Source organism: Palaemon carinicauda, unplaced genomic scaffold, assembly GCF_036898095.1.
Source record: "Palaemon carinicauda isolate YSFRI2023 unplaced genomic scaffold, ASM3689809v2 scaffold110, whole genome shotgun sequence".
NCBI classification, from domain to species: Eukaryota; Metazoa; Arthropoda; class Malacostraca; order Decapoda; family Palaemonidae; genus Palaemon; species Palaemon carinicauda.
Window position 1 is genome coordinate 124,543 of NW_027168594.1, and position 17,921 is coordinate 142,463.

Here is a 17,921-nt window from a genome sequence, read left to right on the forward strand (position 1 = left end):
TTCAAATTACTCTTTCTTTGTAAACTACTTTTAGCACTTATGTACTCTCCACCCATCAATTTTCTAGCATTTCTTTCACTTCGCTTTACCGTTGGTTGCAGAGGCAAGGTGGGTTTATGATCACGTGGCTCATCAGCATTATCTGGCCTTTTTTCAAGGGCCTTTGTTAATTCAGAATTCCTATTCCTGCTTTTAATTATAGCACTTTCAGCTTTCTCAATATTGTCAGAACTGGGGACATGGTTTACTTTTTCAATATGGTCACTTGTACTTTCTGAAAAAGCACTTAACATCTCCTCTGAGGGTAGGGCTGATGCTTGGGGCTGAACTCTCATTGGACCATCTAGAGGAAAATCCCATATTTTTGGAATCTTAGGAGGTTTGATCATATCTCTTCGTACACAGTCACGAGTGCGAGACCTCCTGGGATTGTAGAACCTCTTATCTCGATCACTGGTACGTTGTGGAAAACACCCTTTTCTTCTAGCATCCCATACCTGAAATCAAAGGTTGAATAAATGTATAGCAAACCACAAGGTACACAACTAAGAGTATCTTTAACCATTCTCATAAAGATGTTCCTTGGGGTAAAAAGATATTTTAAAAAACCTAATCCCCATAATATTCAAGGCTCATACAAAACACAAACTTACCCTAATAAATATTTTCTCATTTACAATCTAAAATATAACAATGTTGGAAACATGCCAAGATTTCCATGCTCAACTATCTTCAATGCAGACCATATTGCAGACAATTTTGCATTGCAAAACAAACATGTATAAGTGAAGAAAATTATCTTATTTCACTAAATGCTGAAGCAGCAACTAATATACAAAATGAAGATCTGTTCCCTACTTTGCTGTTTAGCTTTATAAGGGCCTTGAAGATGCCATCTTTCATTTTCAATTGTTTTACAGAAATGCTTTGATTCTAGTTACGGAATTCAATTGATTGGTTTTGATTTTAGTGTTATTTTTGACAAGTTTTGATATTCAGGACTTTGTTTTTAGATTCAAATAAAATGAAGACAGTCTATCATTTCTTAGAACTGTTCACTCTCTTAATCAGTGGTGCTATGTATTTACAATTCTATACTCCATGGATAGTAAAAAAAATATTTGCTTGTAGATATAATAATAAATGTATGCATATAAAACAATACAACTTAATCATAATATTAATAGTACAAATTTTATAAATAATTTGCATTTTTTCTAATAACACAAACCCGAGTCATTTAAATGGGTTACTCCTAATGTCGCTTTTCTATGACCAAAAAAGAAAAATGGTTGTTCAATTCTATCTATAATAGGTTACTTGCCAACTCCACTGCTGAGCAGCCTTACATGCTGCTGTGATGCTCCACTCCATCCTGGTCAGAAACTTGTGGGGTGGTTGAGGCTGAACCTTTGATAGAACACTGACTTTAAATGAGCATACCAACAAGCTCAAGAAAAAAAACTGGCCACCTGAAATAACCGCCTTCAAAAAATGGCATCCACCAAGTAGGGAGCTGATGTAAAAACTTAACAGCAAACAGCCTTAGCAGTAAGTTGCACCACTGCAGAATATTGTGCTCCTGTGTGGGAAAGATTGTCACACAAAAAGTGTAGATACTGAGCTAAATAAAGCCTGCTGACTAATCACTGATATACAGTATTGAGAACAACACCCCTATCAACTTTGTAAAGACTGGCCAGCATCCCACCACCTGACATCAGTTGAGATGCCATAGCTAGAAATGAAAAGATTAAACAAGCAAATGATCCCAACCACCGCGAAACAAGAAGACCTCTGAAATTACGGAAGAGCTTCATGACCGTAAAAAAACTAGAGACCTCAGACCTATCAAAATACAGACTTCTTAAATGGATAGCGAGTGACAGTCAGACCACTAATAATGCCCTCCTTAACCCTAGTGAAGACCCACCCTGTGGATTCTCCCCTACCTAGAGGAAATGGATCAACCTGAATAGAGGAAGAACAAAAAATAGTAGGACAGGGGATAACCTCCAGAGATAAGGTTACACCAATGGTGCTGAATACCCCTGCAGGGAGCCATTTCAAACAATGAATCAAGTCTTATGTATCTGCCGCTAGCCAGTTCAGATATAGAACTAAGAACAGCAAACCATACAGCACTTTAATGTGTAGAACTATGGTGCGTTAAGATATGACGATGATTGGCCTATTCAATTGGATTTGTAGAATATGGAGATTATTGTTTTTTCATCGTAGCCTAATTTAGTTTATTACTGTTTTAATTTAATTTTTATGAGTCAAATTATTTGATACAAGGTCACTTTCGTAACACCTGTCAACTGCTTCCTTTTCAAGAGCGACTGCTCCTATGCCAGAGATCTACAGTTTCCTTCATCATTTTGTTTTGTGAAAGATAATTTTTCATGTCTGTGCAAAGTGGGTCATCAGTATGTCCAGAGGTATAAAAAATTGTCTTTAGTTTTATCCATGATTTTGATTATTGAATGTCTGAAAATCTTGAAAAAGATTCAATAAGCCTTTCATGAAATTCATTCCTCCCCCAATGGTACAAGTATGAGCTGATTCCCAAGTTTCCACTCCCTACTACACTGAGATATTACCAACCTGATTATGGTGACTTGAGTGTAGGCCATCGATATGACTCGGACCATTACAGGAATGCCATACATACATCCCCAATCTTATCATACAGGCAGGCAAACACGATAGAATGCTATGAATCCTATCCGTACAAAACAATTGGCTAGCTCAAGAACATAGTTCCCCCTTCAGGTACCAATATAACAGGCATTTGGATATATTTAGGGGTCAAATAATATAGGTTGATTGACGAGACCACCCCAGCTTGTATTATTGGCTTAATATATCCCAATGCCAGCAACAGTATCTTTTCTCAATAATCAAGACCATGGAAAGACAGAATAATAGGGGTTAAAGAGCAAGGAGGAGGTTAAAGCAATAATGAGAACAGCAGAGAGAGAAATGAGGAAAAAGTAAACCCCAGTTTAAGAGGCCTTTCACACAACACAAGTCTTAGTTTATGGAAGAAAAAGACTTTAAAATAGTAAGTGCAAGAGCATTCAATAATTATTTCTATATAGAAATGTATCAAACAACTACTGCTACGTATATTTACATTTAAAAGATAGTTTTTTTTTTTCTCAGTAGCTATCCAATTTTAATGGAAAAGGTTTATTTTTGGTTAAATTACTTTAAAAACTAAGTAATACTAATTCAACAGTGAAATTTCACACAAAGTACAAGAGAATGATATCAAAATTATACTAACCTTTTTCATAACCAAGGATCTTCTTAAACTTTTTAACTGCCTCTTTCGATGATGGGTAACCAAACAACAGTTAAATTTCCGACCATCCACTTTTTGGGGGACTTCATCTACTCTGTGTAAAGATACAATGATATGAGTAAGATTTATGAAATATGACAAATTCAGAGATAATTTGTATTTTTCCTAACCATACAAACCTTAGCTATTTACATGGGGTATTACTTTCGGCGTAGCTGAAATGACAAGCCATTAGATTTTTAACGAGGGTTAACTACCCTCTCGCTAGCTAGCAAGGGGGTAGGGGAGAGGTAGTTAGCTACCCCTCCCCCCTCACACACCGGTGAACTGATTCACTTCGCTTAGAGATAGGACTTGCCTTGGGGGACAGGGCTGGCGGGCAAATGTGCAAATAGCTAAGGTTTGTATGATTAGGAAAAATACAAATTATCTCCGAATTTGTCATTTGTTCCGTAACCGAAATACAAACCATGCTATTTACATGGGGTGACTTACCCCTTAGGAAGGGTGGAAAGTCCCAGCCTTACTGGCTTTGGCTTTGCCCGGGGGCTCAGAATCCGAGTGAGCAGCACTCGAGAAAAAGAGTCCCTGCACCTCGCAAGTTCCTTGCTCCGCAAGGAATGTGCGACCTACATAAGCTCGTGTGTGGAGGGACGAAGTGTGACTTGTCCTAGGAAGGTGACCTGAAGTCCCTTAGATGGAATTCTAGGCTAGGACGTTCCCAATACCACCTCGTCAGGGTATGGGGGATGCGACAGTATTATCTTAATACTAGGAACACAAGGAAGCACGGTTTACCTGCAGAGGTTTGAGGTCAGCTATGCAGAGAACCCAGGATGCTGTTTTCCCCAAGAGAGGGGAGGATGAAGGAAGAAGTAAGGGCCAGACATACTTCTTTCATTCATGCAGTCTAAAACCGGGTAACAATGCCCTCAACCTTCTGCTGCCTGTCCATTAAGGAGCCTGAGGTTTAGACCAGCTGTTGTGTAGCCACCACAGGGTCGATAGAAAACGTATCGAAGCTCTTGTGGGTCACGTCCTGCAGGCTGTGAAGGTCGTTTGACGCTTTCAGACTCCAGCTTGTAGCACCTGCATCACAGAGTAGTTACTCTTGAAGGCCAGGGACGTAGCGATGCCTCTGGCGTCGTGTGCCCTAAGGCGACGTGACGGAGGAGGGTATGGATTCCGGGCGTGATGGATGACCCTTCGAATCTAGGCTGAAAAGGTATTCTTGGTGACCCTCCTCTCCGTCCTTCCTGTGCTCCCAAACAGGGCTTGCACGTGAGGACGAACTCCAGCAGCTGTTCTTAAGATAAGACCTCCGACTCCTTACTGGGCATACGTAGTAGGAGATGGTCTGGGTCATCTGTTACAGAACGAAGACTTGAAATCCTGAAGGAGTCAAATCGAGGGTCCGGACTCCAAGATTTTGAGACTAGTGACCAACTCTGGGACAAACCTGAACGTTACCTCCCCCTCTCCTCTAGAATGAGCGACGACGTACGAGAGACCATGAAGATCGCTGGCACGCTTGGCCGAGGTCAGAGCGAGCAGGAGCACCATCTTCCAAGTCAGGTGACGATCAGAAGCCTGGCGTAATGGTTCGCAAGGAGGTCTCTGAAGAGCCCTAAGAACCCGAACCATGTTCCATGGAGGAGGTCTCACTTCCGACTGGGGGCAGGTAAGTTCGTAGCTTCGTATGAGCGAAGAAAGAACCAGCGAGGAGGAAATGTCTATTCCTTTCAGCCTGCAAGCCAGGCTTAAGGTTGAGCAATAGGCTTTCACCGCCGAAGCGAAAGGCGCATTCCCTCGCGCAGGTATACAATAATTCCGCTATTGCTGGAATAGTGGCATCAAGGGGAGAGATACCTCTCCCACGACACCAATCACTTCGCCTGGTAGACCCCTGCGGATGACTTTCGCAGGTGTCGAGACATCCGCTCTGCAACTTGTTGCGGAACGCTTATTTCTGTGAGGGAATGCTGGATAGTCTCCAGGCGTGAAGCCGAAGCGATGCTACGGCTCTGTGGCAGATGTTGCAGTGTGGTTGCTTGAGTAGCTCGTGTCATGGGGGAAGCTCTCTCGGGAGTCCCGTCAGGGGATGCAGAAGGTCCGGGAACCACTCTGCATGATGCCGTAGCGGAGCTATCAGAGTCATCGACAGATTGACCGATAGTCTGGTCTTGTTGAGCACTCTTCTCACCAGACAGAACGGTGGGAAGGCGTAGACGTCGATGTTGTCCCACCGTTGTAGGAAGGCATCTTGCCAGAGTGCCTTGGGGTCCAAGACTGGGGAGTAGTACAGCGGCAGCTTGAAGTTCAAGGCTGTCGTGAACAGGTCCACAAAGTCAGGACTTTGCTGGCTACTAGGGGTCCCCATGACCACTGGGCACTCACTATCTGCGAGGCTCTGCTCAGACTGTCGGAGAGCACATTCCTTTGCCCGGAGTGAAGCGAGCCGATAGTGTATTGAGTGGAAACGGTTCATCTCAGTATCTCTACTGCAAGATGGGAAAGCCGTTATGAAAAGGTACCTCTCTGCTTGTTGAAATAAGCCACTACCGTGGTGTTGTCGCTCACGGAGTGCCCTGCCAGGGTTGTTGGAACTGTTGAAGGCTAGATATACAGCCTTCAATCCCAGCAGATTGATGTGGAGGTACCTTCCTGATTCTGACCATAGGCCTTAGATCCTTTGGTTCAGAACGTGCCCCCCCCCCCCCCCCCCTTTCTTTGCCGCAGCCGAGAACAGCATCAAATGCAGGGGAAGGACACAAAGATCCACTCCCTTCAAAGGTTCCCGTAGGACAACCACCACTGCGGGTCCATTCGCTCCGCAGGTCCCAAGGGACCAGAGTGTCCGGGGAATCGTTGCATTGGTTCCACCGGGACTTGAGCCGCCATTGCAGGGATCTCATCCTGAGGCGGCCGTTTGGAACTAGACGGGTCAGGGAGGAAAAGGTGACCCAGAAGACGTAACCAAGATTGGGTTGGAAGCTCTCCTCGTTTGAGGAAAGGTTCTGCGCCCCTCCTCAGCCTTGCTATCCTATCAACTGATGGGAAGGCTTTGTGGAGATTGGTGTCTAAAATCATGCCTAAATATCCCAGTTGTTGGGATGGAAGAAGAGAAGACTTCTCGAGATTTACCATGATCCCTAGATCTTGGCAAAGTCCCAGAGGCTTGCCTCGGTGTCGAAGAAGGGTCGATTCCGAGACTGCCGGGGTTAGCCAGTCATCCAGATAGCGAAGGGGACGGATGCCGATCCTGTGTGGCCACGAAGATATCAGGGTGAACATTCTGGTGAACACCTGCGGTGCTGTGGAGAGATCGAAACACAGCACCTTGAACTGGTAGCCCTTGTTGTCTAGGCTGAATTTCAAGTACTTCTTGGAAGACGGATGGATTGGGATCTGGAAGTACCCGTCCTCCAGATCCAGTGTGCACCTGAAGACTTGTGGTCTCACTGCAAGTCTGAATGACTGCTGTTCCACGCTGAACAAAGTTTGTTCGACAAACTTGTTCAGAGCTGATGACGGGTCTCCAGCCTTCTGACGCCTTCTTTACAAGAAAAAGTCGACTGAAGAAGCTGGGAAGAGCCGTCGACGACCTTATGGAAAGCATCTTTCTAGAGCATGGTCTCGAATTCTGCCCGAAGGGCTAGCCCCTTTGTCGATCCTATGGCAAAGGGGCTCAGCGACACTGGATTCCCTGTCAGAGGAGGAAGAGATGTTATGAACAGGACGCAATATCCTTGGCTGATCACGGAGATCGTGCAGGAATCGGCCCCGAGTTGCTGCCACCCTGAACGCGCAACTTTAGGCATCCCCCCACTGGGGGGGCAGGGGGGTTGCCAATTCTAGCGTTTGCAGCCTTGGCCACTCCCTCTAGGATTATTGTATCCCCAGGAGGACTTCCTGTCCTTCTTGCCCCTGACAGGAGGGGGCTGCTGTTTAGACACCTTTGTCTTTGCCGCCGGAGCCGGTTCCAATGTCCTAGGCCGACGAGGCTATTGTAGTTGAGGCACTGGAGGCTTGTAGGGTCCGGATGTAAGTGCCTTTGGAGGGGTGAATCGAGATTTGATTCCCTCTACCTCTCAGCTGTTTGTCCCACATCCTTGGGCTCAAACAAGCTCTTTCTAAGGATGGAAAAGTGTCTGAGCTTGCCGATATCCACGGTTGAGACTTTCGAGAAGAACCTCTCGGTCACTGCATCTCAATGCTTCAATATCGAGTTTGCCCACAAGTTCGAAACTTGGTGAGCCGGGAATCGATGGTGCTCGTGCCCGGGAGGAGCAAAGTTCTATGGTCTTCCTGGTGCTCTCCTTGGACAAGTTGGGCGCGGTTCGCGCGAAACTCCAGAAGGGCGCTGCGAGTCCAGAGGAACCTGTGAGCGCCTGTGCGCTAGCGTAGGAACCTCTTGAACTGCGTGCGACGAGGCAGGAACCGGGGAGATCGTAGGCGCATAGTTGCGCGGCCAGAAGATATCAGCGAGGGTGCAGAACCAGAGAGATCGACGGCGAGGAGGCAAAGGAATAATCTCCTTGCCTGTGCCCATATCCGGAGATTGTGGGTGTGTAGGCGAACGTTGGCACGCATTACGCACATCAGGAAAGGGCGCGCAGATGTGCGCTGGGGAGCAGGCGAACGTGGGATTTCAGCGAAGAAATAATCTCCCTGCCTGCGCCAAGATTAGGAGATCGTGGGCACGAGGGCGAACGTTGGCGCGCATTGCGCACATCAGAAAAGGGCGAGCAGATGTGCGCTGGCGAGCAGGTGATCGTGGGCGTTCTGGAGACCGTTGGTGCACATGGCGCGTAGCCGCACAGAAGGTTTCAGAAGAGTTGGCGATCAAGAGATCTACGGCGAGACTCGGCTACAGGAGGTCGCTGGAGTGTTGATTCAGCAAAAGTCTGGTCCACAGCAGGAGAGTATTTGTGAACTACTGCGCGCGAGCACGCAGGAGAGTTGCACAGGTAAAACCTGGCAGGAAAGGGACTTACATTGTGAGATAAGCCCTTTGCCCCGAAGGGATCGGTGCCCGTTGGAAAACGGGGTGGAGTGGCGGCCACTGCGCTACTGCGTCCAGGAACGGAGAAGGAAGACAAGAAGATCTGGCAGGTGTCGGAGATCACGAATGATCTGCCGACAGGACTAGCGAAGCAGCTGCAACGGTCTGTTCTCGTCAAGGAGGATCCTCTGCGGCTGAAGATGAAGACAACCCCGGACAGGAGCACCATCATCAGTCCTCCGAAGAGTCGTCTCTGTTAGTGAACTCCCCCGAGGGGGAGACACTCGCAGGAGAGACCGTTGGACTCAGCTGCCCCCTCGAAGGATGTTCAGAGGGGGGAACTGAGCCTTCAGCAACATCAGCAACAACAGCAGGGGAGTCCTCCTTAGAGGAGTCTCTATGAGTGTCCTCTCTCGCGAACGAGAGAGGTGAACACTTCGTAGAAGAGACAAGAAGAACTGATGAAGGCGCCCCTTAGGGCCGTTGGATCAGCAAGCTGACCAAAAAGAGCAACCCTCCGAAGAGGAGTTCCTGCAGCTCCTCAGCCCCTTGAGCGTAGCTGCAAGTGCAACCGCTCAGCACCAAGAGCATAATCGCACGAATTCCATGGTCCGGCCTTGCAACCCCTCAGCCCCTTGAGCATGGTTAAAAAAGCGGTCGCTCAGCACCAAGAGCATAACCGCCCGAGGACTAGGAAAAAACAACCAGGAATTATTAAGGTAAGAGAAGTTGCCCCCCCCTGAAGGGGAAAAAACTCATACCTGGGAAGGGAACCTCCCTCAGAAGGGAAGTTACCCACCCATGGAGGCGAACCTCTTGAGCGTTCTAAATGAACTAAGGAGCTGACAGTTGTCACGGGAGAACTTCTAGGAAAATGGAACACGCCCATGACGAAGTCCTAGAGAGGAGGCGGCAACAGCAGACGCCCCAGGCCCAAACAGGACAGCTCTGCTTTGTTGGCACATTAAGCAAACGAAAAACTAGATAGTTAACTGTGAAAATAAAATAAATAATTAGTTAACATTCATTCGCCCGGGGGAACTCCGAAGAGGAACCCAGAGGGAAAAGAACATAAGAATTACACACCAGGAATGCGCCATCCTCCCCCACTGACACTCACGGGAAGGGGGGAAGGCGGAGCACTGTAACAAAAACAGAATTATAATTATGTAATTCATCTAAGAATGTTCACTAAACGTCAGAACGAATGAACCCTGAAGGGAAGCGTTCTAGACAGAAGCTGAAAAGTTAACAAATACAATTAGATTGATTAAAAATAATTGAGACAAAATAAACGGAGTAGCAACTCTACCCGCAACGGGAAGGAAGCTACCGTAATACGTAGTAGTAATAAAAGGGTGAACGACCTCGAGAGAGAGAGAGACCGTAGTCAAGCTAACTCCCATGTTCCCTATGCTGATAGTCCAAGTTCCCCGTAGAGAAGGAGGAACAGAGGAGAAAACAGATTAATAAATAAAGTCCAGTGATGATGAATCCCCACGGCACCCGAGAATTGGAAGCCGAAGGAAGGACCGAAAGACCAAGGGAGAGATCGCGACCCATAAAATGTCACCGTGGGGGCCTTAGAACCATACGGAGATGATGTCGTACACTACGCACAAACACTGAAAAGGAAACTTACTATATTTCTATACTCAAATATATACATAAACATAAGAATGTTTACATATATATATATTTCTCCTCTATATGTTACTTTGTCTGCTGAAACTAAGAGGCCAGCTTATGAAATCAAATACCCTGTTTTTGCTTGCTCTCAAAATTTGATTTAATCAAAGTATAAATTTATTTTGTGGTGCGTTTTACTGACACTTTAAGGATACACTGGAGATTATTGCTTCTTTTGAGAGAGAGAGAGAGAGAGAGAGAGAGAGAGAGAGAGAGAGAGAGAGAGAGAGAGAATGGGAACTGGGGCTTATCTTTCAGACCAATGTTTGCTTCAGCAGTTGAAATGACTAGATGGCTTCAGAATCAATAAAGAATACTGTACGTTGTTAAAAAGGAGTCTTCATTCTGCCTACAGGCAGTAGTGCCATTTTAGAGGTGTACCCTAAAGAGTTTAAATGCTTCATAGAACTTACTGGTTTATGTTAAGTCTTTCTCCCTAAGAAAAAGAATGCTCAAGTAGTTACCAACCCATTGGGTGAAGGCTTTCCCTCCATTCTAGACCATCTTACAACAGGAGATCTAATCTAGATTCAGTCACGTCCTCTTAGGATGTAGGACCCACAGGAGGATCCCAGATGATCACCTAGGCAATAGCATACTTAAGAGGGTTTACAGAATTTGGTGAAAACTAAATTCGTGGTGAGGCCGGGTGATTGCGATCTGGAGAAGATCTATGTAAATCTCTTTTTCCCCAAGGTTTAGAGGATATATCTAAAGATAATGCAAGGGACAATAGTCACTTCACTTCCAGAGAAATGGAGGAAAGGATTCTGGTCCTAACTAAGAAAGAAGAAGCACTTCTCTCAAAAGGCTTCAGTCGCCTATAGTAGGAACCAACACCATTTCCCAAAATAACCAACAATGTCATGCCTTGTCCTACACCTAAGTTTGCTCAAAAAGAGCAGAAGCAGCCAAGTTAAAATCTCAAGCAGAGTCACAAACCCTTGATCCTTTTAATTTTTTTAAGAAAAGGGTTAACTTGAGGCATACCAGTGGAAACCAGGGGCTGGTTAGTCTCAAAAGAGAGAAAGAGCATCGTCAAAGAATGTCCTCAGGTCAGAGGTTATCTCCATTTTCAAGAACGTTAGAATTTTTTTTCAGGAGACAAAGCAGTCTCAAAAGATGTGGATTTGTTATGGATTTTAAAACCACCTACATAACACTATTTTCTTCAGACCAGAAACATGGAACTTGACTACTTTGTAAGCAAAATGCTAAAAGAAGCATGTCATAGAAAAATGTTATTTTCATTAGTAAAATAAATTTTTGAATATACTTACCCGATAATCATGTAGCTGTCAACTCTGTTGCCCGACAGAATTCTATGGAGGGATACGCCAGCTATCACAATACTAGAAGGGGGTGTTCTTACCAGCGCCACCTGTGGCCAGGTACTCAAGTACTTCTTGTTGACACCTCCTCAATTATTCCTCGGTCCCACTGGTTCTCTATGGGGAGGAAGGGAGGGTCAATTAAATCATGATTATCGGGTAAGTATATTCAAAAATTTATTTTACTAATGAAAATAACATTTTTCAATATTAAACTTACCCGATAATCATGTAGCTGATTCACACCCAGGGGGGTGGGTGAAAACCAGTGTACAAGATTAAAGGATAGCTAAGTATCCCATATTTCATATAACAGTTATCTCAAATAACAATGAAATAATAAGTACCTGGTAAGGAAGTCGAATTGAACCGTTACTCTGTCTCTTTTTTAAGTTCGTCTTCCTTACTGAGCGCAGCGTTCCTCTTGGAGGCTGAATCAACCCAAAGGTGCTAAAGTATACAGGGCTGCAACCCATACTATAGGACCTCATCACAACCTTTAACCTCGGCGCTTCTCAAGAAAGAATTGACCACCCGCCAAATCAACAAGGATGTGGAAGGCTTCTTAGCCGACCGAACAACCCATAAAAAGTATTCAAGAGAAAGGTTAAAAAGTTATGGAATTATGGGAATGTAGTGGCTGAGCCCTCGCCTACTACTGCATTCGTTGCTACGAATGGACCCAGGGTGTAGCAGTACTCGTAAAGAGACTGGACATCTTTGAGATAGAATGATGCGAACACTGACTTGCTTCTCCAATAGGTTGCATCCATAACACTCTGCAGAGAACGGTTCTGTTTGAAGGCCACTGAAGTAGCCACAGCTCTCACTTCATGTGTCCTTACCTTCAGCAAAGCAAGGTCTTCTTCCTTCAGATGAGAATTTGCTTCTCTAATCAGAAGCCTGATGTAGTAAGAAACTGAGTTCTTAGACATTGGTAGAGAAGGCTTCTTGATAGCACACCATAAGGCTTCTGATTGTCCTCGTAATGGTTTTGACCTTCTTAAATAGTACTTAAGAGCTCTAACAGGGCAAAGTACTCTCTCTAGTTCGTTCCCCACCATGTTGGACAGGCTTGGGATCTCGAACGACTTAGGGCAAGGACGGGAAGGAAGCTCGTTTTAGCCAAAAAAACCGAGCCGCAAGGAACATGTAGCCGTTTCAGATGTGAAACCTATGTTCCTGCTGAAGGCGTGGATCTCACTTACTCTTTTACCTGTTGCTAAGCACACGAGGAAAAGAGTTTCTAATGTGAGGTCCTTAAAAGAGGCTGATTGGAACGGTTCAAATCCTGATGACATTAGGAACCTTAGGACCACGTCTAGATTCCAGCCTGGAGTGGACAACCGACGTTCCTTTGAGGTCTCAAAAGACCTAAGGAGGTCCTGTAGATCTTTGTTGGAGGAAAGATCCAAGCCTCTGTGGCGGAAAACCGCTGCCAACATACTTCTGTAACCCTTGATCGTAGGAGCTGATAGGGATTTTACGTTCCTTAGATGTAACAGGAAGTCAGCAATCTGGGTTACAGTGGTACTGGTTGAGGAAAACTGCATTGGCCTTGCACCAGCTTCGGAAGACTTCCCATTAAGACTGATAGACTCTGAGAGTGGATGTCGTCCTTGCTCTGGCAATCGTTCTGGCTGCCTCCTTCGAAAAGCCTCTAGTACTTGAGAGACTTTCGATAGTCTGAAGGCAGTCAGACGAAGAGCGTGGAGGTTTGGGTGTACCTTCTTTACGTGAGGTAGACGCAGAAGGTCCACTCTAGGAGGAAGAGTCCTGGGAACGTCGACCAGCCATTGCAGTACCTCGGTGAACCCTTCTCTCGCGGGTCAGAGGGGAGCAACCAACGTCAACCGTGTCCCTTTGTGAGAGGCGAACTTCTGAAGTACCCTGTTGACAATCTTGAACGGCAGGAATGCATACAGGTTGAGATGGGACCAATCCAGCAGAAAGGCATCCACGCGAACTGCTGCTGGGTTTGGAATCGGAGAACAATACAAGAGGAGCTTCTTGGTCATCGAGGTAGCGAATAGAACTATGGTTGGCAGACCCCACAGGGCCCAAAGTCTGCTGCAAACATTCTTGTGAAGGGTCCACTCTGTGGGGAAGACCTGACCCTTACGGCTGAGGCAATCTGCCATGACATTCATATCGCCCTGAATGAGCCTCGTTACCAGCGTGAGCTTTCGATCTTTGACCAAATGAGGAGGTCCCTTGCGATCTTGAACAACTTCCTCGAATGAGTCCCTCTCTGCTTGGAGATGTAAGCCAAGGCTGTGGTGTAGTCGGAGTTCACCTCCACCACCTTGTTAAGCTGGAGGGACTTGAAGTTTATCAAGGCCAGATGAACTGCCAACAACTCCTTGCAATAGATGTGAAGTGTCCTTTGCTCCTGATTCCATGTTCCCGAGCATTCCTGTCCGTCCAGTGTCGCACCCCAGCCCGTGTCCGATGCGTCCGAGAAGAGACGGTGGTCGGGGGTCTGAACAGCCAAAGGTAGACCTTCCTTGAGAAGAATGCTGTTCTTCCACCACGTTAGAGTAGACCTCATCTCTTCGGAAACAGGAACTGAGCCCGTCTCTAGCGTCATGTCCTTTATCCAGTGAGCAGCTAGATGATACTGAAGGGGGCGGAGGTGGAGTCTCCCTAACTCGATGAACAGGGCCAGCGATGAAAGTGTCCCTGTTAGACTCATCCCCTGCCTGACTAAGCATCGGTTCCTTCTCAGCATGCTCTGGATGCATTCTAGGGCTTGGAAGATCCTTGGGGCCGACGGACAAGTCCGAAAAGCTCGACTCTGAAGATCCATACCCAAGGAAACAATGGTCTGGGATGGAACGAGCTGAGACTCCTCAAAATTGACCAGGAGGCCCAGTTCCTTGGTCAGATCCATAGTCCATTTGAAAATCTCCAGACAGCGACGACTTGTGGGAGCTCTTAAAAGCCAGTCGTCTGACGGAGCCGGACACAAGATCATGATACTGCTGCACAGTCTGTAAACTGACAATCATGGGCAAGCGAGGAAGTACAGTGACAACCCGAATCTGTCTAGACTATCTGGGTCGTACAGACAACTCCTTAACGGGTTGCTGAGGTTGCCGCACTGCGTCACAACAAGTCCCTTCTGTTGGTTGTTGAACGTCTTCCCCGTGACACATTGACTCCGTAAACAAAAATCCTCTAACAAGGACTAAGCTTGGACTGCATGTCATGCAACACAGCTCAAGGTCTATGGGAGCAGGTGTGGTAACAGACGGGATTAGCGGCTGAAGTGGAACCATTACCTTCCCTGTAAGCATGTTATGCTTAAATAAAAGTCCATAAGAGGTTATGCAGCTAAAGGCTCCCTCCAAATGACAGAGTCCTCAAGGGAATATCAGAAGGAGGGAGAAAAGAACTTTCTCATCTACAGGGACCTTATCCTAGAAAAGCTAAGTTCTCTGAGTGAGGGTTCACTGGTGCAAAAGCAGCAGACTAGAAGGCAACGTTATGAAACTGCTTGACAGTCTAGTGAGTTGGCAACAACCCAAGATATGTTGAGAAGCATGCGGTAAGGTATGCAGAGCATGATGAATGCAGAGTATGCTGTATGCAGAGCATGCTGTAAGTAGAGCATGTTGTATGCAGAGCATGCTGAATGCAGAGCATGCTGTATGCAGAGCATGTTGTATGCAGAGCATGCTGAATGCAGAGCATGCTGAATGCTGAGCATGTAGTAAGCAGAGCCTGCTGTAAGCAGAGCCTGCTGTAAGGAAAGCAGAGCGTGTGCATGGCGTTTAACATTTCTCAGAAATTCCATGACCAGTGCTAGAGTGCTTTATGCATGCTTGCATGGGGTTTAAAAATCAACATAATGTTTACCTTACATTCATAACTCATGATTCATATTTTTGCCATGGTTTGAAAATGGAGGTAAGGTATGCTGAACAGCAGAGTCAGAACGAGCTGGAACAACAACAGTGGAAGGTGCAGAAAGTTCCTGTTCCTGTGGTATGAGTGGAGCGTGAAGAGACCGAGGTTGCGCAGAACAAGGTAAAGTTCCCGCAAGCAGAGGTGTCTGAGGCGCAGGATCAGGGTGCACGGGTTGAGCTCGGTGCAGCAGCTGAGGAGACTGACTCACAGGTGGAAGAGGTTGTACCTCCACCGAGAGTTGCACCACCGGTGGAGCAGCCAGGGGAGGAGGAGGAAGAGTGGGGTAATCCTCCTGATCCCAAACCGAAGGTTGCCTTAAAGAAGGCTGAGGCTGAACAACACTGGGAACAGCGAACACAGAAAGAGGTTCAACATCGTACGCCTGGCAGATGGTGCTGCGACTGGGTGCAGCGAGTGCAGGCGGGTTGAGCACAGGCTGAACGGGTGCAGGGGAGGTGCAACACTCTCAGCCCGACACTCACACAACAGGTCCGAAAGCTGTGCTTGCATGGACTGTAGTAGAGTCCACAACATCGTACGCCTGGCAGATGGTGCTGCGACTGGGTGCAGCGAGTGCAGGCGGGTTGAGCACAGGCTGAAAGGGTGCAGGTGGAGGTGCAACACTCTCAGCCCGACACTCACGCAACAGGTCCGAAAGCTGTGCTTGCATGGACTGTAGTAGAGTCCACAACATCGTACGCCTGGCAGATGGTGTTGCGACTGGGTGCAGCGAGTGCAGGCGGGTGCAGCACAGGCTGAACGGGTGCAGCCGGTTGGTGCACCACCGGTGCAGGCGGGTGCAGCACAGGCTGAACGGGTGCAGGCGGTTGGTGCACCACCGGTGCAGGAGGAGGAGGAGGTGCAACACTCTCAGCACGACACTCACGCATCAGGTCCGAAAGCTGTGCTTGCATGGACTGTAGTAGAGTCCACAACATCGTACGCCTGGCAGGTGGTACTGCGATCAGGCGGAGCGAGCATAGGGGGGGGGGGGGGAGTGTAGGCGCACTCTCAGCCCGACAAACTGATGACTGAGGAGAGTCAGAGCTAACCCAATGACTGCATCCGGGTTGTTGAACTTTACTTCGTACGTCTGGCATAGGTCTGGACTTTACGTTTAAGAGGTCTTGAGACCTGAGACCAGCGTAACTCTGCCTTTATTTCCTCCTCTAAATCTCTTCTGCAGACGAGCAAAATAAGGGCTCAATCGTCTGCGGGTGGGAGTGACGGTCTCGGTAAGACACGCCCACAACCACCGAGGATACTTCTGTGCGCCGATCAAGGCCTGCCGAACCCTTATGCCCTTCGACATTGCTTCTCCCCTGGGCTTGGGAGCTTGCAAGAGGTCCCGGACTGGGAGGACGACTGGCGCGCACAAAAGTACCCTCACGCATAACACTGACATACTTTGCGCTAATCACTTATCACTATGATTTCTGTTTGCACTTATTTCACTGAACTCGAAACTTTAAGTGGTTTGTACCTGAAACACGCAATTCTATCCTTCTCAAAAGTTAGTAATTGCGAAAACAGAATTACAATGTAACAGAAAAATCTAATGAAAGAAAATTCAGTGGCTGGAAAGAGACTAAACACTAGATCACTCTAGAAACGTTTAGTTTCTTCCCCTAAAGAGACTAGGGATAAGAGCAAAACGATAACGACGTTACTCGTACGCCTGGCAGGCTTGAGGAAAACGTTTATCCTCTTTCTCCCTCCGTCTCTATCTCTCTCTCTCTCTCTCTCTCTTGACTTAGAACCTGAGAGAAGAGCCCAATCATATATATCGTTAAAACATATTATTGTTAAAGGAAAAAAAAAAAAAATATTTCCTAAAAAGAAAAGTTCCTTTATTAGGATCAAAACCATTAAGTTAAGAAAGAATGAACAAAACGCTAGACACGGTTACTCTTACTGCAATGTGAAACCGTGAACATTCTTTCTCTATCGTAACGATAGAGTGCAAGTTGAAACGTTCTGAACGTCAACAACTGCCGAGACAAACAAAACGTTAGTTCAACTTTGAAAAAGTACGAGACTATCAAAGAAATTCTTTCAAAGACCTTAAAATAGCATAATATGTTAACAGGTAAAACCGAAATGACGGGCTCACGATAATTAACTTCGGTACCAAGAAAAGACCGCCTACTATTAGGAAGGTCGAATATAAACAAATATAAAAATTAATTTTAATAAGTTTATAATAAAAGGAAGTTAATCGAAGAGGCCTATAAGAGGCGGAGAGATATAAAATAAATCTATAACTTTTGTTAAGCAAAATTAAGAAAGAGAGTCTATACTCTCTTAGACACCAACACTTCCGTCTAAGGGAAGGGTCGGCCATTGAAAGGTGAACGAGAGTTCATACTCTCTTCGTCACCAAAATTAATCAAATTAATTCCAAAAGCTAACTAAGCTAAAATAGAAGTTTCCAGTAAAGCGACAGCCGAAATCAAAGAGAAATACTTCACCAAAGTCGTGAAAATACTCCAAGAACATAAGCGTATCCCAGAACGTCTTGTCAGAAGCACGACAGAGGAATAATTGAGGAGGTGTCAACAAGAAGTACTTGAGTACCTGGCCACAGGTGGCGCTGGTAAGAACACCCCCTTCTAGTATTGTGATAGCTGGCGTATCCCTCCATAGAATTCTGTCGGGCAACAGAGTTGAC

The 17,921-nt window shown here is 46.3% G+C and overlaps 1 protein-coding gene across 1 annotated transcript in view; it reads right to left on the reverse strand.

The window, feature by feature from the left end:
• LOC137635280 (uncharacterized) overlaps positions 1-17,921 on the reverse strand; it is a 153,494-nt gene that overhangs the window by 720 nt on the left and 134,853 nt on the right. Inside the window, 2 exon segments of the mRNA XM_068367741.1 lie at positions 2-497; positions 3,296-3,407. Coding sequence (XP_068223842.1) covers positions 2-497; positions 3,296-3,407 — 608 coding nt within the window.